We start from the raw sequence: 25,652 nt of genomic DNA, 5'->3' as shown, positions 1-25,652 counted from the left end.
GCGCGAATCGCAACTTTTCCTCCCGGCGCCGCTCCGCGTCCGGGTTTCGCTTCCTTCGGCGGAATCTCCCTCCTTTCCCCGCCGGTGGTCGGGCGCTCTTCGCCGGCTACGATCCTTCGGGATCTGCTTCCCACCCCGTTCGCGTCCTCCGTGCAGTTCGCTTCTGGCCCAAAAGGCTGAGCCGTCTCCCGGGAGCACCCCGCGCTTCTCCTCCCGCTTTCCCCGGCGGGCACGGTCGGTCCGTGTCCCGCTTGCTCGGCCCGGCGGGCAAAGGCGGGCGCGCCCCTGCCTGCCGCCCCTCGGTGCTTGCCAGCCGCCCGCCCGCAGCTCCGATGAAACCCGGCGGGGGAGCCGAGGCGCCGGAGGGCGAGGGCGCGGAAGGGGAGCGGGAGCCGCTGAACCCGGAGTCGTCGGAGCCGCTGGGCGTCTCCGCCACTTACCGAGAGTTCGTCCGGCGAAGTTACCTGGAGCTGATGAGCGCCAACCAGCACTCGCTACACGCCCTGAATTGGCGGCGGCTTTATCTTAGCCGGGCCAAGTTGAAAGCCTCCAGCCGCACTTCGGCTCTGCTCTCCGGCTTTGCCATGGTGAGTGGGGAGACGGGAGGGAAGCGCCTCGCAGTCGGTCGGGGGACTGGAAGGCTTGGGCTCGCTCTACCCGGTGATCCGCGCTGCCCTCGCCCGTGGGTCTTGCGGGCGCATCGCAGACAAATCCAGGCAGTCCTCGGTGTTACGATCAAAATCGAGCCCGCCATTTCTGTTGCCAAGTGAGACGTTTGCTAAGTGACGTTTTGTCCCATTTGAGTTCCTTTCTTGCTGCTAAGTTGTTAAGAGAATCTCTATGCTTGTTGAATTATAACACGATTGTTAAGTGAATCTGGAATCCCCCATTGGCTTTGCTTGTCACAAAGTTGCTGGTGACATTAACCATCCTGAGTCTTTATTGAGTAGCCTTTGGGCCATATTAAAGTGCAGAGTTTCAAAAACAAATTATTACTAAAATTTGATAAAAGCAATATAAAATGGAATTTTATAAATTTTATAGTTTTATAAAATACTATTTAAAATGGAAATGGAATAAAATACAGTCCAGAATGAAAATGGAATAGGATATAATAATTTAAGATATGGATAAAATATGATAAAAATTATATTTGGGTGTCACCCCTACAATCTACGCCAATCACTTGTCACATATGCAGATCTCAACCGAACCATTTTGTTTAAGTCTGTGCTGTGTTAAATGTTATTTTCCTGTTCCGTCTGCACATAAGGTAAGTTGTTTTGATATGGGGATCCCAATGGGCCATTCGTTTGGTATATAGACCAAGGTATCTGTCTCTCACCCCACCCCCCTTATATAAGCAGCAATCAAATAGGTCTTTTACCTCTGCTGCTCTACAAATGCAGAGACACAAGGTTGAAAATAGTTATCACATGGCACTTCTGTCATAAACACAGGTAGTCCTCAAGATACGACCACAGTTGTGCCCAAAATTTATGTTGCTAAGTGAGGCATTTGCTGAGTTTTTGCCCCACTTCGCCCCACTTTCTTTCTTGCCTCAGTTGTTAAGCCAATCACTCGCCACACTTTTAAAATTAATAACACAGTTGTTAAGTGAATCTGGACTCCCTGTTGACTTTTTCTTGTCACAAAGTTGCAAAATTGACCCAGTGGCCTTGGGATACTGCAACCGTCGGAAATATGAGTCAGTTGCCCAATATTTGAATTTTGATCATGTAACCCTGGAGATGCTGTTGTATGTGTGAAAAATGGTCATAAGCCCCTTCTCTCAGTGATGCCGTGACTTCAAACAGTCACTAAATGAACTGTTGTAATCAAGGACTACCTGTGGGAGCTGCTAATAGAAAATGCGGGCACAAGGCTCCTGTTTCACGCATTCCCTATTTCTGTTGTGGCCCACCAGCGGCCAGCAGAACTGGCAGCAGATCGGACAGTGAGGAGGTTGGGGAGGGACACGAGTCAGACCTGGAGTCTGGAGAAGGCTCTGATGAGGGCTCTGTGTCAGAAGCAGAGAGGAGGCCAGAGCCATCAGACAGTTATCAGCTGCTTTCAGACATCAGTGATGCAGAGGAACAGCTGGAGCCTCTTCCCAGTGTGCGCATGCGCAGAGTTGCCAGACAAAGGGAACAGCTAAAGAACAGGGGTCGACTTGGGAGAAAGGCCACAGGTGGACGATGAATGACCCCTCCCAGAAGAAATAAAAGAGGAGCGAAAGGGGAGTGGAGTTTGCAGGAGACAATTAGTTCGTTTAATTGGTTCCTGACTCTCCAAGACTCCTTGCCAAGGTTTGCAGATATCGGCCTGTCAGCTCTCCAAGCCAGATAAGGTCTGTGACTGTAAATCCTCCTTCGAAAGAATTGGATATGAATGAGCAGAAGCCAGAGTAAATTAATAAAAGGGGTTCTTGTCGGGACCAGGAATTTGCTTCATGCTCCTGGGGAACCTTGGTTCCTTCCTGCAAAAGGAAGAGGGAAAACTCCCTCCAGGTATCTCTGGGCCTTCTTTCCCAACCCAGATAACAATCCTTCCCGTTGCTTTTCCTTCAGTGGTCCCTGGCATGGCAGGATATCTTTCCTTCACTTCCAGAAAAAAGGGCCAGAGGTTAAATGCCTCAGGTTACCGCTATCTGATTTTTTTTTTGCACTTTTTAAAATCTGACCCCAGCAGATCGATATCAAGACTGGCTAATCTTGAACATCAAAGCAGGCTCCGGATCTGTCTGGATCTATGCTCTCTTTTCCCAAAGGGGTGCAAAATTGGATTTATGTTTCGTGGCTGGGCTGAATTTTGCAAAACTGTTCAGAACTGTTTTTCTTCCTGTTTTTCTTCCCCAATGGTTCCCCTCGCAAATAGCCTTGTGGCATCTCCAAGCCATGAAACGTTGTGTTAACCTCAGCCATTTTAAGACTTGCAAAATTCTGGGAATTGAAGTCCGCACGCCTTAAAGTGTCTTAAGGTTGACGGAGATAAAGCTAAGGGTTCCCTCACACATATGTGCTAGTCGTTCCTAACTCTAGGGGCCGGTGCTCATCTCCGTTTCAAAGCCGAAGAGCTAGCGCTGTCCCAAGACGCCTCTCATGTAGTCGGCATGACTTAAATGTCGAAGGCGCACGGAACGCTGTTACCTTCCCACCAAAGATGATCCCTATTTTTCTACTTGCATTGTTTACTTTCGAACTGCCAAGTTGGCAGAAACTGGGGCAAGTAGCGGGAGCTCACTCCATTAGGGATTCGAACCGCCAAACTGCCGACCTTTCTGATTGACAAGCTCAGTGTCTTAGCCACCGAGCCAAAGCTTTCCTTAAGGCTGACTTAACATCGCCTTAAAATACAACTCTGGGGTAGGAGCATTTGCCATGTGCAGCTTCCAGGCTCCCTTCTGACTTTTCCCAAGCGAGGCATGCTTTTCAAAAAGTTTTGGAGTGCGGATCCCATAGTCTATAATGGCTATCTGGCTAAAATGATGGGTGTTGTAGTCCAAAGCAACCAAGAGCATCCTGCTTGGGGGAAAAAAAACTACTTTTGTTTACAAGTCTCTCTATAAAGTTGGGGGATGGGGTGTAAACATGTCAGCCCAACCTTTCTGGATGCCGTATTTATTATTTCAATTTATGTGGCCACTCCTCTCAAATTCATGACTCCAGGCAGCTTGCCATAATTAAAAACTATGCGAAATTTAAGGAACGATATACAAAAGCCATCCAAGAGAACAGTTAGGTTTAATGGTTAAGGCTCCAGGCTAGAAAGCAGGATACTGTGAGTTTGAGTCCTACTTTAGCCATAAAAGAAAGCCAGTTTAGGTGACTTTGGGCTGGTCTCTCTCCCTCTCCCTCTCCCTCCCTCTCTCTCTCTCTCTCTTTTCTCTCTCTCTTTTTCTCTCTCTCAGCCTGACCCACCTCACAGGGTTGTGGGGAAAATAGGAGGAGGAAAATGTTTTGGATTAAAGGGCTTTAACTTTATCCACCTTTTGCGACCCTCCCGGCTTTATTTACAAATCCTAAAATAGGCCTTGTTTTCAAACGCAAAAAGGAAAACTGATCAACTGATTTTAAAAAAGACGCCAGGAAATTCGCCACCACTGTTGATGAAGGCCCAGCCATTTTGACTTCTCTTTTTCTGCCGCTTTCCCCACCCCTCAAAGCCAAAAGCTGATTCATTTGGTGCTGCCACAGGAGACTTTTTTAACAAGGGAAGAGCTCATTTGCTGAAACTTTTTTTCCCTCTTTCGTTCCACGGTGCTCCGTGTGTGTGTGTGTGTGTGTGTGCGCGCGCGCGTGCACATGTTAATTCTGGAATGCTCATGTCATGTCGTAAGCCCCCAAAGCCCCTGAGCGTGTGCATTAAGTTATTAAGTGAATCATTGCAGTTGTAAAGGGAATCATGCGGTTGTTAAGTGAATCCAGATCTCCCCCCCCCGTTGTTTTGCATGTCAGAAACTGGCTGGGATGGTTACCTGTGGCGATCACATGAACCCAGGACGCTTTTAGCTGTTGTAAATACATGCGGATTGCCAAGTGCCTGAATTTTAATCAACTGACTGTGGAGATGCTGCTGTGATTGTAAATGCAATTGCTGGTCGTAAGTCCCTCTTTCAGTGTCATCGTAACCATGTGCGGATGCTAAATGAATGCTTGTAAGTCGAGGACCAGCTGTACAGAGAGTCCTCCCCTGCAGCCGTCCACTATCCAACTGTTTTGGCACGCTAGCAGTGGCCTAACACTGTGCCTTCTGAGAGTACAGATAGTCCTCGACTTACGACAGTTCATTTAGTGACTGTTCAAAGTTACAACGGCACTGAACAAAGAGACTTACAATCATCTGTCAGAGTGATGACTTTTGTAACATCCCCACGGTTATGTGATCAATATTCAGATGCTTGGTAACTGGTTCATATTTTTGACCCACAATCATGTGATCTCCCCGTAGAGATTCGCACCCTCACCACAGTCCAGAGCTTCCGCACAGCCCTTAAGATCTGGCTATCCCATCAGGCCTGGGGATAAGATCTTCATACACCCCACCCGAATTTTTTTTTTTTTTTCATTTTATTGAAAATTTATATGCCGCCCTTTTCCCTGAGGGGACTCAGGGCGGCTTACAACAATAAGGGAAGGGAGTGCGAGACAAGACTTAAAAAGAAAAGAATCGTGATAAAAAGAAAATTAATCGTAAAAACACAACATTCACTCAACATTCGGGCGGGGTTAGTGTAATCCTATCCCCAGGCCTGACGGGATAGCCAGTTCTTGAGGGCTGTGCGGAAGGCCTGGACTGTGGTGAGGGTACGGATCTCCACGGGGAGGTTGTTCCATAATGTCGGAGCTGCAACTGAGAAGGCTCTCCTCCGCGTAGTCGCCAGTCACCAGGAAATTTTAAAGTCAGCAAAGTGAACTAGAGGATCAATTCACGTTTTTAACCCCATCAAATGTATTGGTAAAAAGGGGGTATTTTAATAATGAAATGAAGCCATGGCTGAATTTGAGCACCTGTCAAATTCTTAGAAATTCAGTTTCCATTCTGTGAAGTAGAAAGCCAGTGAATGAGAAAGAAGAGATGAAAAGGAAAAGTGGAAGTAAAAATTGGTAGGAAAAAGGGGTGTTGTTTAGCTATGGTATCAAACACAAACACACGCACATGCACATACACTTGTAATGGGAGAACCAGTGTGAGTTGCAGACAGTTCTTGATTTATGACCACAATTGAGCTCTGAATAAAGTGTGACAGTCATTAAGCAGGTCACCACTTGACTTCATCTAATTTTACAACTTTTTTTGCAGCAGTTGTTAAGTAAATGCCATGGTTGTTGAATAAACGCTGCAGTCATTAAATGAGCCTATTTTCATCAATGGGCATTTTGCTAGAAACTGGAAATAAACAGTAGAAATGGGTAAAACACATCGAAAATCAGTTCATATGACTGCAGAACACTGAACACACTATAAATGTAAGCTGATTGCTAAGCACACAAAATGTTAATCATTTTTTTTTTTTTTTTTTGTTGAATGAATGTTGTGTTTTATTGCTATTTTTATTTGTACCCACATATTATTTTACGTTCTGTCTTGCACTCCCTTCCCATGAGTTGTAAGCCGCCCTTAGTCCCCTCAGGGAAAAGGGCGGCCTATAAGTGACAATAAATACAAATACAAATACAAATTTACTGTGACCTACTGACAAGCAAGATGAACGGCCAATAAAAATTTAATAAATTTAATAAAAATTGGACATCAGAGGATCTTTTGCCTAAGGCCCTCATAGAACATATCTTTTGCCACAATTTCAGTATACCACACATTTTAATTTATCTTTGTCTCTCCTTTCGTCCGGGAGGACTCAGATTCACCGATAAGGTTTTCCACCCACTCCTTTGTTTACAACAGTCCTATTAGATGGGTTGGGTGGAAATCTGAGGCCAGAGAATAGAGAATAGAACTGGAAGGGACCTTGGAGGTCTTCTAGTCCAACCCTCTGCTCAAGCAGGAGACCCCATTTCAGACAAGTGGTAGTCCAGTTTCTTCTATCTTAAAACTAGAAGCTGTATCACTGGTTAATTGTTCCCACTGTTAGGAAGTTTCTAACTAGGTATGGTCTCCTGGTATAGTCAGAATACCAGAGTTGGAAGGGACCTTGGAGGATTTCTAGTCCAATCTCTTGCTCAGGCAGGAAACCGTATATCATTTCAGACAAATGGCTGTCCAATCTCTTCTTTATGTTAGAGCATTCACAACTTCTGGAAGCAAGTTGTTCCACTGATTAATTGTTCCATCAGGAAATTTCTCCTTAGTTCTAAGTTGCTTCTCTCCTTGATTAGTTTCCATCCATGGCTTCTTGCCCTGCCTTCAGGTGCTTTGGAAAATAAGTTGACCGCCTATCTTTGTGGCAGCCCCTCAAATATTGGAACACTGCTATAATCCTTATTTTAGCCATGTCCAATTCCTGCAATCGTTCTTCACATGTTTCAGTTTCCAGGCCCTAAATTATCTTAGTTCCTCTTCTCTACCCTTTTTTCAGCCTCAACATCTTTTATTTTTTTTTATAATGCGGTGACCAAGACAGAGGTGGCTTGAAGCAAAAAATGAGAAGTTTCCTCTCTCCAAGACAGATATGCCGAGAGCCTTACACTTCCGCATTTGGGGCCGCACCCAACACAGAAGGGCAATTTAGCAGGCTGCTCCCCCTAAAAAGCTGTTGCTGCTAACACCTGCCGCCTGAGGCAGTCAGCTTTTCACTGTGTTTAATAACACAACCTCTCTGATTACGATCAGTCGCTGAGCTGCATGGCAGGAAATTAATCAGGCAGGAAATTAATCAGGGTTTTGGGCTCCTCATTTGCCTGCCACATTCATTAGGAACCAAAATGGTGGGAAAGTTGCTTTAGAGTGTTGGAAAGCTAGTTGAATAAGTTGCCATTTATCCTTCCAGTTTCAGCTAGTAGGTGAACCCTGGAAGTTTTTAAAGGAGAGATTGGACAACCATTTGTCTGAAATGGTATAGGGTTTCCTGCCTAAGCAGGGGGTTGCTGTGGTGGGTTCCTTCTGGTTTGTTCAAACTGGTAGTAGCTTGGCGGCCTGGTTTGTGGAACCGGCAGTGACCCAGGCCTGCCACACCCCCAAACTGGTTCTCCTGGCATTGCCGTAAGCGCCGCCATATTGTTTTTTGCTTCTGCGCATGTGCAGAGCAATTTTAGTTGTGCTGCGCATGCACTAGGTGCGTTTCTGAGTGAACTGGCAGTAGTCTCTGCCGGAACCCACCTCGGGGGGGGGGGGTGGGCTGGACTAGAAGACCTCTAAGGCAGTGTTTCTCAACCTTGGCCACTTGAAGATGTCTGGACTTCAACTCCCAGAATTCCCCAGCCAGTGAATGCTGGCTGGGGAATTCTGGGAGTTGAAGTCCAGACATCTTCAAGTGGCCAAGGTTGAGAAACACTGCTCTAAGGTCCCTTCAACTCTGTTTTCTATCCTATCCTAATCCTCTTCCTATTATTTTTATTTCTATTCTAGCTTTGAAACAACAGGTCTAGTTAGAACACAATAGTCTCCTGAGTTATTTTTTCCTCAAAGCATCTTTGATTTTTTTTTTTTTTTTAAGCACAGGTAGTCCTTGACTTACAACAGTTCATTTTGTGGCCCTTTAAGTTACAATAGCACTGAAAAAAGTGACATGACCACTTAACGACCACTGCAGCATCCCCATGGCCACATACTCAAAATTCAAATGCTTGGCAACTGATTCATATTTATGACGGTTGTAGGATCCTGGGATCATGTGATCCGCTTCTCCGAACTTATGACAAGCGAAGTCCATAGGGGAAGCCAGATTCACTTAGCAGCTGTGTTACAGACTTCACCATTGCAATGATTCGGTTAACTGTGGCAAGAAAAGTTGTAAAATGAGGCAAAACTCACAAATTCAATTAGCAACATAAATTTATGACCACCAATTATGGTCATAAATCCGAGGCGTACCTGTAAACGTGCTGTTGATTTTTTTTTTTTAATAGCAACAAATGCCTCTTCCATTTATCTAGACCAGAATTTTGGCAGCTTAGGTGATTACAATGACAAAACTGGAGAAAAGGAAGATGGGAAAACATTTCAAGGGAATAAAGTTACACATTTGTCTACGCTTTGACCAACTTTCTAGTGTTTCTTCCAGCTCTTAAAACCTTACATAGCCTTCCCAAGATTGAGAATGCTTCTAATTTGACAGTGATAGTTAAAAAGCCATAATTTGTGCCACAGTTAATTAATTACATGTACTCCTTGGGGTAAAGTAGCATTATTTTCCCAGCAGTCAGTCAGTTTCTCCAGAAGTCTTAAATATGGTTCTAACATATTGGTTCTAACCGTTTGGGCAGCTGGACAGATTTAATTTATCGATCTTGCTGGAACACAAAATACCTCATTGTTGGCAAAAAAAAAAACCATGAGTATGGCTATGTTTTATTTTTAAATGCACAGAGGCTTTCGGATGATGCAATCCCGAGAAAGAGAATTTATGTTGTTCAGAAGGGAATAGTCTTCCTTGTGGGCTCAGAGAGAGTTACGCTCCATATATGGTCAAAGATAATGTGCTGTTTGGTCTAGTGATTAAGGCATCAGGCTAGAAACCAGGAGGCCATGAGTTCTAATCCTACCTTAGGTACAAAGCCAGGTAGGGGACCTTGGCCAAGCCCGAAGAAGGAGGCAACGGCAAACAACTTCTGAAAAACCTTGCCAAGAAAACTGCAGAGATATTTGCCAAGGGAATCTTTCAAAAACTGGATATGGTTTGTATGAAAGTGGGGGGAAAAGTGCTGTCAACGCCCCCACCCCCACCACCAAAAATAATTGTTAGATCAAAGGTGGCTTTGAAAAGATATTCACATCCCAGCCAACACAGCATGTCTTAATTCCCTGTCTGTTATATTAGAGAGGGGGGTTCCTCTTTCCTTCAGATCTACAGGAAGGGTGAAGAAAAAGTCTCTTGCAGCCGCTCCTTTGGCTGGTGGGAGGGATGAGGTTGGTCTTCCTGCTTGCTGTGATGCTCTTCCTAGGAGGCCATGGAAACAGAAACAGTTTTGATGATAAAACCTTTGATGTGTCTTCTTCCCTCTGTTGGCATCTGAGGGATGTGTCTGGATTTCCACTGCTGGGTGTTGCATGGACCACCCAATCAATTAGTTGATTCCTGGGTTCGATGATCTTGTGGTTGCTTCTCCTACAGTCCTGGGTTGCATCCATCTCTACTACCATCTCACTGTGTCAGATTGGGGTTAGGCCTAGGTAGGTTCTCTTGGAAGCATCCTTGGCCAGAGGAGCCAAATTTGGCTGCTAAGAATCTCTAATCTTGCCTACGTCATGTCAACTAGATGTCTCTTCTTGTGGGCCCAAAACGTTTCGCTGCTTATCCAAGTAACATCTTCGGTCTGAGAAAGTTGGTTAGGTGGATCCCATACGTGTTTTCCAGGGAGGTTTCATTTCTTACTCCGGAGGACATCTACGGAGGTGTCTCGTCCCGCCCAACCAATTTGCTCAGGCTGAGAAAGCTACTTGGAAAAGCAGCGAAATCTTTTGGACCAACAAGAAAAGAAGTTGGCATGACTCAACATTCAGACAACCCTACCTGGATGACTGAGAATCTTCCTGGACAAATCTCTAAACTCCCATCTGCTAACAATATCTTAGGGCAGTGTTGGCAAGCCTTTTGGGCACCGAGTGCCCAAATGGGAGTGCGTGTGTCCGTGCCGGAAACTGGAACAGCAGCCACCCGCATGAATGCACCAGGAACATGATCTTCTGGTTTCTGGCGCATGCATGCTCACCGGCCACCAGATCTTTGTGTGCACATGCGCTCCAGAAACTGGAAAACCAGGTGGCTGGTGTGCATGCGCGTGCCGGAAACTGGAAGGTCATCTTCCCGGCGCGCGCATGATGAAGACCAGCTGGCTGGCGATCGGAACCTGAAAGAGCAATGGGCGACGGCTCATGTGGCCAGAGAGATGGCGCTGCATGCCATTTCTGGCACACGTGCCATAGGTTCATCATCACAGCCCTAGGGAGATACACCTGGTGGGATCCAGAAGAAGGGCCTTCTCCGTGGTGGCTCCCTCTCTCTGAAACATCATTCCCCCAGAGATTAGAATGGCCCCCACTCTGACACTCTTCCGGAAGGTGCTGAAGACCTGGTTCTGCCAGTGGGCCTGGGAAACGCAGAGTCGGATGGAGTCCATTAAATGGCTCTTATGATATGTTGTTGCTGGGGCATGGGGTGGGGATGGGGGAGTTATATTATTGTATTATTGTATTAATTTATTATAGGATTGTCTTTTATTAGTTTTATAGTTTTTATATGATGTTTTTATGTTCTTGTAAGCTGCCTTGAATTGCCATGTGTGATTAGGCAGCAATATAAATCTCCAAAATAAATAAATACAAGATTACGTGTTAACCCCTACACCTCGCTTTCTCCCACCAATTGGGAGCTCAGCTTTCTCTATCTGTTTTCTGGATTTGGAATCCTGTTTCCTAGGTCAGCTCCCCTTAACCCTCCTCTGATGGATTATGGCTGCAGTTCTTAAGCAATCCAGCCGCCCTCTTTTAGGCACAAACACAGCTGGGGGACTACAGATATAATTGACTATCTGTAGTCCTTGACTTATGACCACAATTCGGACCAGGATGAGTTGTACCCAGTTTTACAACCTTTTGCTATGGCTGTTAAGCAAATCAGTTGTTAAATAAAGTCATAATGCGAGGTCCGGTCATAAGCCAGTTTTTTGAGTGCCGCTGTAACTTCAAATGGTCATTAAATGAACAATTGTAATTCAACAACTGTATGTGTATATGCATGTATGTATGTATGTATGTATGTATATGTAAAATAAGAAAAGATAAGATATATTGCCATTTTTGTCTGTGGGCACACTGGAACACATTGAAAATGAAATTCTGTTGCCTGCTCTAAAAAGTGTATGCATACATAACACACATTTGGACATGTTATATACATACATATGTATGTTAAATATTTATTATTTAAACTGCTGGGTTACATCCATACCTATTAAGGAATTTGAATGCTTTTATTAGATGTAAATAAATGTGTATTTGTGTGTCTATGTTCTGCTTCTAAAGAGCCTTGTATCCAACACATTTTCTTTCTCCCATATAGTGATCCTGAGTAGCTTCATCAGATTAATTTTTAAGGATGTGCTTTATTTAGTTGTCCATATATTGATAGTGGTGCAAATAATCTATGTGCAGTATTGGAAAAAAGAAAGTATCCCATCAGAAACATAATTAGGAAAATCTTGGTTTGCATGGAAGGAAATAGGCTTACCCTAGAATTAAAAAAATAAAGGGGAGTAGGAATAGTATGAAGTTTGGAACAGATTTTATTGTTGGTATAAGACAAGGTGACAAGACTAGAACAAACTGTAAATAATGTGATTGGATAGGATAGAGAATATACCAAGTAAACTGACAGTTAATGGATGAGATTATGTATATATACTGTCATTAAGCTTAGGTTTATTGGTTTTGTATGCCGCCCACTCCCGAAGGACTCCGGGCGGCTCACAATAAACAGGGGAGGGAATAAATAAGACAATACAAATAAACAATTTTAAAATCCACAACAGTCACAATTAAGACGGGGTTGGGTGCTTTAATAGCCCCCAGCCTGCCGGAACAGCCATGACGTAGTAGCTTTACGGAAGTCGGGAGGGTAGTAAGGGTCCAGATCTCCACGGGGAGGTTGTTCCAGAGGGCTGGAGCAGCAACAGAGAAGGCTCTCCCCCGGGGGGTCGCCAGCCGGCATTGGCTGGCAGATGGAACCCGGAGAAGGCCAAGCCTGCGCGATTGAATTGATCTTTGGGAGGTAATTGGCAGGAGGCGGTCTCTCAGGTACCCAGGTCCGATGTCATGTAGGGCTGTATAAGTAACAACTAGCACCTTGAAGCGAGTCTGGAGACCAATGGGCAGCCAGTGCAGCTCGCGGAGGATAGTTGTAACGTGGGTGTACCTAGGTGCACCCATAATCGCTCGCACAGCTGCATTCTGGACTAGCTGAAGTCTTCGAACACTTTTCAAGGGCAGCCCCATGTAAAGCGCATTACAGTAGTCCAGTCTTGAGGTCACGAGGGTGTGAGTGACTATCTGAAGTGCCTCCCGGTCCAGATAGAGCCGCAATTGGTGCACCAGGCGAACCTGGGCAAAGACCCTCCTGGTCACAGCCGATAACTGGTGATCTAAAGTCAGCTGTGGATCCAGGAGGACTCCCAAATTGCGAACCCTCTCTGAGGGGCGTATAATTTCACCTCCCAGACTGAGAGATGGAATAATTAGCCAATCTTTGGGAAGGAACATCAATAGCCATTCGGTCTTGTCGGGATTGAGTGCAAGCTCGTTTGTTCCCATCCAGACCCTGACAGCCTCCAGGCACTGGCCCATCACTTCTACTGCTTCACTGAGTTGGCACGGGGCGGACAGATACAATTGTGTATCGTCTGCATATTGGTGGTATTGTATGATCTCACCCAGCGGCTTCATGTAGATGTTAAATAGGAGGGGGGGACAGGACTGAGCCCTGTGGCACCCCATAATTGAGGGGCCTCGGGGTCGACCTCTGTCCTTCGACCAACACTGACTGCGACCTGTCCGAGAGGTAGGAGGAGAACCACCGAAGAACGGTGCCTCCCACTCCCACCTCTCATAACCGTCTCAGAAGGATATATGGTCGATGGTATCGAAGGCCGCTGAGAGGTCAAGGAGCACTAGGATAGAGGACTGGCCCCTATCCCTGGCTCGCCAGAGATCATCTATCAGTGCGACCAAAGCAGTTTCCGTGCTGTAGCCAGGCCTGAAACCGGACTGAAAGGGATCCAGATAATCGGTTTCATCCAAGGACCGTTGGAGTTGAGAGGCCACCACTTTCTCAACAACCTTCCCTACAAAGGGGAGGTTGCAGACCGGGCGATAGTTGCTCAAAATGGCTGGGTCCAGAGACGGTTTCTTCAGGAGGGGTCTCACCATTGCATCCTTTAAGAGGAGCGGGAAGGATCCCTCCCGGAGACAGGTGTTAATTATCATCTGGATCCAGCCACGTGTTACCTCCCTGCTGGTCGAAACCAGCCAGGAAGGGCACGGGTGCAGTATACAAGTGGAGGCGCTCACCGCTCCCATGGCCTTGTCCACTTCCTCAGGCGTGACAAGTTGAAACTCAATCCATAAACTCCGCTCAAGACCTTCCCCCGGTACCTCGGCTGGTACCGTGCAATTGGAGTCCAGGTCTGTCCGAATCCGAGCGACTTTATCCGTTAAATACTGAACAAATTCCTCAGCTCTACCTTGTCATTGTATGGCCATAACGGCCTCGCTGCACTGCACTATTTTAAATGCAAAAACAATAAAAAATATATTTTAAAAGAAAGATCAGTTTTTAATATGCCCTACTTTATTTTCATCATAGACAGCGAAGGAAAACAGATAGAGCAGCCTTTTCCCAACCTTAGCACCCTCCAAATATGGGGACTTCACTTCCCAGAATTCTTGGAAACAGCCCAGCTCCAGAGGTTGGGTTGCTTCTGGTGCAGCCCACATCCAGCAAACTGGTAGTAGTGGTGACGGGAGGCTCCGCCCACCCGCCCAGGCGCTTCTGCGCCAGGGGTGGGTTGCTGCCGGTTTTACTACCAATTTGCTACCCATGCGCAACGCACGCAAGTGTGCGCGCTGTTCAGTGTAAATTATTCTTCACACATGCTCAGAACAATTTACAGTGAAATGCACATGCACAGCCACTAAAACTAAAATGGCGGTGGTCCAATGGCGCCGTGGGAATCGGTTCAGGGGTGTGGCAGGCCTGGGTCACTACCGGTTCGGCCGCACCGGGAGCAACCCACCTCTGTTCTGCACATGCACAGAGGTGTTGCACGCACGCGTGAGCGTGCCCAAGCTAGTAGTAAAAAAATTGGCAACCCGCCACTGCCCTGCTCATGGGGGGATTTTGGGAATTGAAGTCTGTACATCCAGAGGTCGCTCCCACAGGTAAAGCTAAAAGCCAGAGAGTGCTGACTGGTTGGATTGGTGACCAACTTTACTTATTTATTTATTTATTCCAAATATTTATATAGGTGCCCCACTTATAACCAAGTGTGAACCTTTGAAACGAGTGCAAATCCAGTCGCGGAGGCAGCTGAGTGACCTGGATGTTGACATTCAGCCCAGCATAAAGTACCTCACTGGGTTACAAAATGTGGGTGGGATATTGGACGCCACCCATAATTTCCTAAAGGAAGGAATCAAACAACTCTTTGGAAGCCTTGCCATGTACTTGCCAGATCCTAAGGCAAAAACTGTGTGATCTTAGTTGTTGGAAACCAAAGCAACAGGGAGCTCAAGCTGAGTATTGAACCAGTTGCAAGGCCTGTTCCAGAATCACCAATTTCTGTTTTGGAAATGTGTGTGTGTTGTCTCCCTCCCTACCCGCCACACACAAAAATCATATAATTGGGGGAAAGTGGCATTTTAAGGAAGGGAAAAATACTGCAAATCCTCATTTCACTTGGATTCAAGCGAGCTGTCACAGTCCCTCAGCCAGAGCTGCAATTTGTATATTTTTAAGCAGTGCTTCTCCATCTTGGCAACTTTAAGACATGTGGACTTCAACTCCCAGAATTCCCCAGCCAGTATGCATGCTGGTTGCAGAATTCTGGGCATTGAAGTCCACATCTCTTAAAGTTGCTAAAGCTGAGAATCACTGGTTTAGAGAAACCAGCAACAATATACTGAGTTGTTGTTGATCTCCTCTGTTATTGGCCTGAATCCTGCCTCAGAGCCTAGGACAGTTGAAGAATGGAAATGCTACAGAAGGATGTAGAGGGAGATTTCTCACTCAATCTATTGAGAGAAACCAGCCCCTACAGACTTTGAAAAATAGGTTAGCCCCGCAGGACTTAATTTGAAGAAATAATGTCTCCTGGTTTAGTCAGAATAACGGAGTTGGAAGGGACCTTGGAGATATTCTAGTCCAACCCCCATAAACAAGCAAAAAACGGCCCATTCTTTTTGGCAAAAAACAGGACATGCATAGGCTTTGGGAGGCTTGTAGAGTGCTTCTGAGGGCTGGGGAGGGGAAAATGTTCAAAAAACAGGGCATGCACAGGCTTTGGGAAGCTTGTAGAGTGCTTCTGAGGGCTGGGGGGGGGGTCAAAAATGATTTAAAAACAGGGCATGCACAGGCTTTGGGAGGCTTGTAGAGTACTCCTGGGGATGGGTGGGGGAGCCAAAAATGATTAAAAAACGGGGCACGCATAGACTTTGGAAGGCATGTAGAGTGCTCTTGGGGGCTGGGTTGTGTGTGCCAAAAATGATAAAAAAGCAGGACAAGCATAGGCTTTGGGAGGCTTGCAGAGTGCTCCTAGGAGCTGGGGGGAGCCAAAAACAATTAAAAAACAGGACATGCATAGGCTTTGGGAGGCTTGTAGCGTGCTGCTGGGAGGGGGAGCAAAACGATAAAAAACAGGGCATGCATAGGCTTTGGGAGGCCTGCAAAGTGCTCCTGTGGGTTGGAGGGGGGAATGAGCAAAAAACATCAAATTTTTCACTCATTTTTGCCCTCCCCAACCCCCCAGGAGCACATTGCAGGCCTCCCAAACCCTCTGCACATCCATTTTTGCAAAGGGGGGCGGGGTTTCAGGAGGCCAAAAATGCTGTGTTCAGTGTATAAGACACACCCAGATTTTCACCCTCTTTTTTTGGGGGAAAAGGTGCATATTATACTCTGAAAAATACGGTAGTTCAGTGACAGCACTGAAAAAAGTGGTTTATGACTTTTCTCACACTTATGACTGTTGCAGCATCCCCCATGGTCATGTGACCAAAATTTGGATGATTGGCAATCGGTTCATATTTAGGAGGGTCGCAGTGTCCCCAGGCCATGTGATCACCCATTGTGACCTTCTGACAAGAAAAATAAATGAGGAAGCCAGATTCACTTAACAACCGTGTTACTAACTTAACTGCTGTGATTCACTTAACCCTAGTGGCAAGAAAGCCTGTAAAATGGGACAAAAGTCACTTAGCAACTTAAGTGTCTCGCTTAGCAAGAAAAATATTGGCCTCAATTATGGCTGTCAGTCAATGACTACTTGCATATATATATAAATATATATATATATTTAACAAAGCAGCTTCGCCTGAGATTGGGTTAGAAAATTAGGTCTGCCTTGGGTTTCAGAAAATAGGATTGCGTCTTTAAAAGCAACTGCAAAAAATAGAAATGAGGGAAATATGAGGCAGCTTTCAGTCTCTGGGAATAGAGGCGGCTGCTGGCAGGAGGCCCATCAGGGTTTATAGGAGCCAAAATTGGAATGTTTGTCGAAGTCCCTCTGGGATCTGAATTGTTCTCAGAATGGAACATCTTAATAAATTTGACAAAGCTAAGCCACAAACTACTGACGAGATTGTCATCTGGGTCATTCCTAAAACATGGTAGGCAGCCTAAGGGCCAAGTTTTCAAATTCTTAGTGGAAACAAAAAGTCTAGTGTAGAATTTTTCAACCTGAGCCACAAGATGAATGGACTTAAAACTCCCAGAATTTCCCAGCCAGCATGAATTCTGGGAGTTGAAGTCCAGCCATCTTAAGTGTCTCAGGTTGAGAAATGCTCGTCTTCTGATACCCTTGCAGGTAGTCCTCAACGTACGACCACAACTGAAGCCAAAAATCTCTTGTCATTAAGTGAGTCATTGGTTAAGTGGGTTTTGACCCATTTTACAACTTTTCTTGCCACAGTGGTTAAGTGAATCGCTGCAGTTGGTAAGTTAGTAAGCCAGTTGTTAAGTGAATATGGCTTCCCCTTTGCTTGACAGGAGGTCGCAAAAGGTGACCACATGACCTTGGGACACGGCAACAGTCCTAAGTATGAACCCATGGCCTGGCACCTGAATTTTGATCGCGTTATCATGGGGAATGCTGCAAAGGTTGCAACTGTGGAAAAAGTCACTTTTTTCAGTGGCGTTGTCACTTTGGACGGTCACTTAATGGACTGTTGTAAGTCGAGGGACTACCTGTACTTTTGCCCAACATTTAAACGGAGGCGTCTGTGCAAGGGGGGGGGGGGCTTACTTCCGCTCCTTGTTTCTCTTGAAAAGCAGGAAGTAGAAGAGAATCCAAATTGGGGTTTTTAATGTTAGGATTTGGGGAAGGCGCCATTAAAAATCTAGAGCTGGATGTTCCCACCCTGGAACTGAGCATGAAGTCGGTGTCCTCTACCTCTTCCTTCAAGTCTTCTTATTTATCCCCAGCCAGGCACCACGTGTTATCTTGTGGGACTTTCGGCCAACTAGCTGTCACCACTCCATTTAACGGTGGCCCACTTTTGGAAAATAAACTGCTCATCTCTTGCCTCTCTTCCCCTTCCTAGCCAGTAACTTGATTCATGGCTTCCAGTTGGGCTCTTTCCTGGGACATATTAACCCCCTTCTTGTTGGGAGACCCACCAAAGTGCTTGGAGATATTTCCTTTTGTGGGTCTGGAGAGGCTTCCCTTTTCAAGAACTTTATAAGGCGCCTGTTTACGTGTCTGCCAGAAGGTGTTGAATCAGATGGAGGGAGCCATTTTGTTGGGGCTTAAAGCCAGCCGCCTCTTCCATCTCCCCCACCACCACCTCCCCAAATTATCTGGGGAAACTGCCAAGGAACTGGAACTTAAGCCAAAGCTGGAGCTATAACCAGCCAGACCAGAAAATGGGACGCTACCCTCCCCCAATTTTCTTCAAGCAGCACGCTCTTGTGCCAAGTTGGGGATTAATAACTTTAAGAGGAACTACGGATCATACTTGGCTGTAGAGGTAAGCACCAGGACAAAGTTGCACACGGTCTCTTCTCTCTGCAGCTGAGATGCCTGCAGGGGTGGTAGAACTGCAATACAACTGGCCGAGATATATTTATTTGTTCTGCGTCATGCTCCAATCAACTCATAAAGAATTGGGATCGTCATCTAAGCAGCTCCAGGGAAGCTTAAAAACAGCAATCTGTAGAGATTCTCGGTCATCCAGGTCATGGTTGTCCCAAAGGTGCTTAAGGAAGGAATATAAATTCTCCCATTCCCCACTATCCTCTCAGAGCCGAAGAAGCTTCTTGGATGAGAAGCAAAACATCTTCAAAGGAAAAAAAAAACAAGAAAGTCCAGGAGCCTCCAGAAAAAGCACATTTGGGTTTAAAATGGTAGGTTTTGATCAAACCTCCGTCATTTTACCAGCAGCAAGGGCACAACTGAGGGCCATGCACTTAAGCTTGGTTTGCCCCATTTTGCGACCTTTCTTGCCAGAGTTGTTAAGTGGACTTTACAGTTGTAAAGTTAGTAACTTGGTGGTTAAGTGAAACTGACTTCCCCCTTGGCTTTGCCCGTGAGAAAGTCACATAAGGGGATCATACGATCTCAGGATGCTGCTAGGGTCATAAATAGGAGTCAGTTCCAAGCGTCTGAATTTTGGTCATGTGACCGTGGGGATGCTGCAATGGTCGTAAGTCACTTTTTTCAGTGCTGTTGTAACTTTGAACAGTCACTAAACAAACTGTTGTAAGTCGAGGGCTACCTGTAACTGCCCCCGTTGAGGACTTCATGTACAGATGTAGATGAGAGAGAAAGTGAGAGGAGAAAGTGGAGATGCTCACCTGAATAAGTGGACTGTTCAGATGTGTTGAACTTAGAGTAGAGCAGAGCAGAATAGAATAGAATAGAATAGAATAGAATAGAATTCTTTAGTGGCCAAGTGTGATTGGACACACAAGGAATTTGCCTTTGGTGCATAAGTTCTCAATGTACATAAAGAAAAATAAAATAGTATACATTCATCAAGAATCGTAAGATACAACACTTAGTGATAGTCACAAAGTGTTAGGATAGTCATTAAGTGTTGAACTTAAGTTTCTATTATCCCAGGCTATGGTAGCTAGAGATGGCCAACAAACCAGGGTGGCACCAGATTGAAGAAGTTTCACACTTGGCAACTTTTAAGTTGTGGGGACTTCAGCTCCCAGAATTCCCCAGTCAACCATGCTAGCTGGGGAATTCCGGGAGCTGAAGTCCACCCAATGTAAAGTTATTAAGATTAAAAGTTGTTAAGCCGATTTACATCTGGACATAAAAGCATAAATTGGGATGTAGCTGGCTGCGTTGGTTTGAAACACATTTTCCCTTCAGCTCTTGCTGTGTTTTTCATTTTTCTTTTAATAGTTTAAAAAGAAAACATTACAAAGCCGGTGTATCTCTCTGGAAGGAACTGGAAGCTACTATTCTAAACAGATCCACTGAGGAGCTGGAGTCCTTGATCTCTCAGGGAATTATTTCTGAGCAAACAGGGTTAGAATAACTTTGCTCCTGTGGCTCCTCCTGAGTTCAAAGCAGGGTGGGTTAAAAAAAAATTAGGCAAATTGTGCAGTGTTTACCACAAAGCTTCCTTGGTATTATGAAGTTTGTTTTTCTTAAAAAAAAATAAGATATATAAAGAAAGGGAAGTTGCATGCAGCGAACCAATCCACCAATCTTGCTTATTTTGTTAATTCAAGGTCTCCAAGCATGACACTGGTCGCCTCCTTGCATTTATGGAAATAAAAAAGGGGGGGCGGGTGGATAGAGTCTATTCACTCTAGTGCTTTTTGCAAAACCTTGCTGGCAAGGCAAAAATAGGTGGCCTGTTCTACTTGTTTGATTTTTATGTCGTCTTCTGATCAGTGGCAACTTCCTGAACGTCTGGCAACTTCCTGAAGTAGCCCCTACAATTTTCTGAGCAAGATTTCAGAAGTCATTTACCATTGCTTTCTTCCTTGGGTTAAGACAGTGCCTGGCCCAAGGCCATCCTGCTGACTTCATGTCCATGGCAGGAACTAGAATTCCTGGTCAATCTGTTTCTAGCCTGATGCCTTAACTTAGTATTTCTCAATCTTGTCATTTCTGAGAGTTGTGGACCTCAACTCCCAGAATCCCCCAGCCACCATGGCTGGCTGGGGAATTCTGGGAGTTGAAGTCCGCACATCTTGAAGTTGCTAAATTGAGAAACACTGCCTTAACCACTACAGAAATATTAGCTAGAAAGTAGTTTGGGTAATAAAAAAACATCTGGAGGCCCAGTAGAAGGAAAAATTGGTGATGGGGTGCAAACCTTGCTCGTTATTTTTCCAGTAAGTGTCCCTGGACCAACTGAAAGTTTGAACATCCATAAGAAGGTCTCTAATTCCTCATCTACCATTGCCCACCCCCCACAAAATTATCTGCTCTGTTGAACTAAGATTAGTAAAATGAGAGAGAATTATTGGGTTATCCTGCTGGAATAAATATAGCGCCGAGACATTTTTAAAAACAATTTGACAGCCAAAATAAAATAAGATTAAAAAGCTGGGTTCCCATTTGCACTGAGCCATTGAATGACTTTCAACGGTTAGTTTCTTTAAGTTACAACATTCTATCCTTCTCCAGGTAGCCATGGTGGAGGTGCAGCTGGAAGACTACGACTACCCTTGGCAGCTGCTGGTGGCCTTCAGTGCCTGCACGACGGTGCTGGTGGCCGTCCACCTCTTCGCTCTTATGATCAGCACCTGCATCTTGCCCAATATTGAAGCCGTCAGCAACATCCACAACCTCAATTCGGTCAACGAGTCTCCCCACGAACGAATGCACCACTACATTGAGCTGGCCTGGGGCTTCTCCACAGCCTTGGGGATCTTCCTCTTCCTCGCTGAAGTGGTGTTGATCTGCTGGGTCAAGTTTATGCCTGTCGGCAACATGGGGGCAAGCAGGAAGTGCTGCGCTCCAGAAAGGCCCCACGATGGCAACGCCACAGCCCCCACAGACAGCTCTGGCTGGAATGCTGCCATGGCCTCCACGGTGATTATGGTTCCAGTTGGCGTCGTGTTCATCATCTTTGCTTTGCATTTCTACCGCTCCTTGGTGGGACACAAAACTGACCGGCATCAGCAAGAGCTGGAAGAACTTAACCAGATCAAATATCAGTTGGACGGAGAAGCCACATCTCTGCAAGTGGTGTGAGTTGGCAGCCTCACTTGAACTGCAACTGATGTGAACTTTCGGAGAGAAAGGCCCCGCTGACGTCGGTTGTATCCTGATTTTGTCTCGACGGAAAAATTGTTAAGTAACTGCCACTGTTGGAATTTAACCCCAAAGCTGTGGTGTTGATGTCACTCCACAGTCTTCCAACATCCCAACATGTATTTGCATTTCCTAGGAGACAATTTTCAAGACCAGGAGAAATGGTTGCTCTTGAAAAGAGCAGGGAGTGAAATCTAGGGAGCCTTCCCTGGGGAATGCCCGTTTGGTAGATTTTCGATCCTACAGTAAAATGTTTACAGGAGGCAGTTGTTGAGGGGGAGGAGGGACAGCTTTAGCCTCTCCAGGGGTGAGACTGTTGCTTTGTCCTGTAAGATTTCAACTTTGTCTGCAGAACAGAAGATAATCAAAAGGTCTTTGGTATTTCTGACATTTTGAAATGGGTGGGTTCAGTCCGTTTCCCTCTTCCCTCAGTCCATTTCCCTCTTCTTCTCATCTTTGTACATAAGAAATGGTAGAGTTCACCAACCAAGATTCATTGGGCTAACTTTTGAACAGGTGTTCGACCTGCTAGGTCCCTAGCAGGCCTAACATTGTGGCCTAATTAAGTCCTGACATTCTCAAGCTGATGTCCCCTTCAGCTTTCACTGTGCAGTTCCTCTTGCTGTTTGTTGGACAATCTGAAGATATCCCCAATACCAAACCTTTCCATCAGTTTGATGGAGAGTGGCTGCATCTCCAGACGGCACAGCCTTGGATTCTCAAAGGGGCTAGGAAGTATTTGCATCTTGGACTCGGCATTGTAAATGCAATTCTTCCAGTTAGTCCCTTCCCCCGCCCACCATTTTTGGGACACCCTGAATCCCACATTCCCAGGCAGGGTGTTTGACCTAGCACATCTGGAAGGCACCAGGATGGAGGACACTGTTCTGTAGCCAAACTCTTCCCATGCAGTCTATGCCATTCCTCAAATGCTTGTTTGCTTACCTCTTTGGAAACTTGGCATCAGTTTTGGATCATTGTCAGAATTGGGGTCGGTACAGAAAGTTGGACTTCTGACCCAGGAATTCCTGGAACATGCATATTATCCCCATATATGTGCTTTGCCCCCAGTCATAAATTGTCTGCCCCTCCCTAGGGATCCTTATTTATAGAGACAAAGTCACACAGTATCCTGGGGGGGACGGGACGACACAGACCCCGGAGGGGAGGGGGACGACAACGGAAGGGACAGACTGCTTGGCTCCAGTGGGAGATGGCTTCATTGCTTGGGGTATTTTTCCAGAGGAGAAAGCAGACTATTGGGGTGTGGTAGAAGTTAAATAAATCTAAGTCCAGTTTAGGAATTTGGGGGTGGAATTTTGCTTGCCCCTTGTGTTTTCTTCAAGGACAGATTTGGCCTCAGTCTTTGGTGAGGAGAGCCACTGAGCGTTAAAACCAATCTTCTCTCTTTCCACCTTCCTCAACTTCCTGTCCTGAACAGATGTGGACCACAATCTTATCTTATGGTTGAAGATGCTGAGCGGCAGTTGTAGACAGGAAATGCCACATTCTAGAAGAAGATGCCTGAAACAAGAACGTTAGACCAAGATATCACAGGCAGCTCTCTATCGAATATGTCACAAGACGTACATATGGGTCTTTATCCAAGGAAACGGCCACAGTGGAAGGTTTCCTGCTGAACAGGAAGTGGAGCAGCTTAAGCCTTCGGTCTTCAGCTGTTCATCTCTTCATGAATGTTCAGATGTTCTCCCTTAAGAGTTCTGCTTCCTCAGGATTAGGAGCCACATGCATCCATTTTGGGGAGCAAAGTAGTTGGAGATAATTGGGACGATGGAAAAGATATTTTTGAATGGATAAAAATAACCTGTCTTTTCTCTATCATGGATTCTATAGTTGTTTTATTGGACAAGGAAAACACATCTTCAAGATGTGCATGTAGGAAGATGGGGAGGGGAATCAAAGCAGAATTAGATGTACAGGAAGCCCAGTTCACATTCCCAGCAGCTGGAGGTCAGTTTCTCAACCTCAGCAACTTTAAGATGCATGGAGTTCAAATCCCAGAATTCCCCAGTCAGCATGGGAAGGTGAATTCTTCAATTCTGGGAGTTGAAGTCCATGCATCTTAAAAGTTGCTGAGATTGAAAAGCAGAGTGCTACGTCACACAAGCAGTAATGAGAAGAAGAAAAAATGCATGGAAGTTGGCTGGGGATACTGCTAAAAATATCTGAAGCACAGCGGCTGCTAAATATTCAACACTCTTCTATCAAGCAATGCTTTACTTTCCGGTTAAAAAATGAATTTAGTTTAATGAGGCCAGCTCAATTACTTGTACGTCCCAGAGTTTGGCTTTTAAAAGTATTAGGGAAACCAGTTTAGTTTATATCAGCCTTGACTAGCCTGGCTTCTGAATGCACTGGAACACAGCTTCCCTATAAATCTGAGTTAGAATGATCATGGGTTTTGTAGTCTAATGCATCTGAGACGCAAAGGTGGTTTACATCTTAATCATGCAGGGCTAGAGTTTTTATACTTGTGAATGGTACACAACTAAAAGCTTGGTACACGCTTTATCATGTATTCTCGAACTCATTTCTATTACTGAAGGACAGCGACTACCAATAGGGGCATGTTTATGTATATAAATAAAATGTTTTTAAAGAAAAAAAATGAAGTTTGTCTAAGTCAAATTATTAAAGGAATAGACTGAAATTAACTGATACATCACTCCCAGTTATTACAAGCTCTGCATAAATCATGGCTTCCCCAACTGGTATCCCTGCATTTAGAAAGGGATCACTCATCAGTGTTCTTTAGCCCAACTTTTGCAGTAACAACGTTTGACATGCTCAGATTTTATTACATGGGATTGTATACAGGAACATTCATCCAAGATGAGACATGCAGCTGGAACGGCTCAACTTGGATTGGATATTCTCTCTTTCATCTGCCGCTGTTGTATTGTAGACATACTCAAAACATTTTATTGTTGATTCTTACTGTGCATTTTGGGGTGGGATGCAAATTTATTCCTAATCAGGAAAAAATATATCCAGAGGGACTGTTCCTGTTGCAGGAGCTGTGAAGTTTAAAAGGCCAGATTGGTGCTCTGTCTTGATAGATGCTTCCTGGAATTGCATTTTTGACAGACTGAACTCTGACTTGCTCTGTTTAGTGAAAAGATGGTACAGAGCACAGGATATTCAGAATTTGTGATTTGTGGGTTCTGCTTTGCTGTTCGAAGTTTTCAGGCAGTCATATCAGAGATTTTTCTTAATCTTGCCAGATTTCAATACTTCCATATAATTTCCAAATGTTTCTCACAATTCAAATGCTAACTGAAACATGAGGGAGTGAGAGAAACAACACAGAATAGATATATTTCTCCTTTATTTTGTCACAATATATTATCTGCAGTTTCAAATTATTAAGGCAGATGTTTAGGGAAGCCCATAGTTATTGAAAGCAGAAAATCTGTTTACGGTTCCACCACAAATCCGCGAAGCCCTTATCCGCGGAGACATAAGCGCGAAGACTAATTCGCGCCATTCTAAGCGCTAAGGAAAAACGCGACCCTACCCTGATGACATAATCGCAGAGGGCAAAATCGCACATTCCCAAGCACTCAGTACCCTAAACCTAACCCTAACCCTAAAACAAACCCTAAAACAAACCCCTAAACCTAATCCTAACCCTTACCTTAATTGAAGTTGGCTTTCTGCCGCGGTGCCGTTTTAAAGTGCCCTTCTGTTGTCGCGCTGTTGTCGTGGCGGTGATGACACGCGGTGATGACGTCGCGGCTTTAGCGCCGCAATTTTATCACCGCAATTTTGACTAGCGCGGTTTTGTCGTGCCACGTCTGTTTACAGTCCAAAAGATTAGAAGAGTTAGAATAAGTGTTCATCTGTGAAATTAGCTTTGCCCAATTAATTTTGGGCCTAACAAGAACAATCACCTTTTTACTGTATACAGCAGGGGTGTCAAACTAGTGGCCTGAGGCCGCATGCATCATGCGCAGGCCATGTCCACCCGAGCTCTGCAAAGGGGAAAAAAACATTGCGATACATCACATGATAGCGTGA

General features: G+C 45.3%; 1 protein-coding gene across 1 annotated transcript; it reads left to right on the top strand.

Annotated features, from left to right (window-relative positions):
* ORAI3 (ORAI calcium release-activated calcium modulator 3) lies at positions 1 to 24,231 on the top strand. Its single transcript, XM_014076635.2, has 2 exons — positions 1 to 587; positions 20,982 to 24,231. The coding sequence occupies exons 1-2, from the start codon at positions 333 to 335 to the stop codon at positions 21,549 to 21,551; spliced, it is 825 nt and encodes a 274-aa protein (XP_013932110.2). The 5' UTR covers positions 1 to 332; the 3' UTR covers positions 21,552 to 24,231.
* Positions 24,232 to 25,652: the final 1,421 nt, after the last annotated feature.

This window comes from Thamnophis sirtalis, unplaced genomic scaffold (genome assembly GCF_051295495.1).
Source record: "Thamnophis sirtalis isolate CommonGarterSnake01/CBP01778 unplaced genomic scaffold, rThaSir2_p1.2 scaffold_4, whole genome shotgun sequence".
Classification (NCBI taxonomy): Eukaryota; Metazoa; Chordata; class Lepidosauria; order Squamata; family Natricidae; genus Thamnophis; species Thamnophis sirtalis.
This window is presented reverse-complemented; position numbering and strand designations above follow the sequence as displayed.

Coding starts and splice junctions, on each gene's coding strand:
- ORAI3 (XM_014076635.2), top strand. CDS start 333: ATGAAACCCGGCGGGGGAGCCGAGGCGCCGGAGGGCGAGGGCGCGGAA. Junction 588..20,981: donor TGCTCTCCGGCTTTGCCATG/GTGAGTGGGGAG, acceptor ATCCTTCTCCAG/GTAGCCATGGTGGAGGTGCA.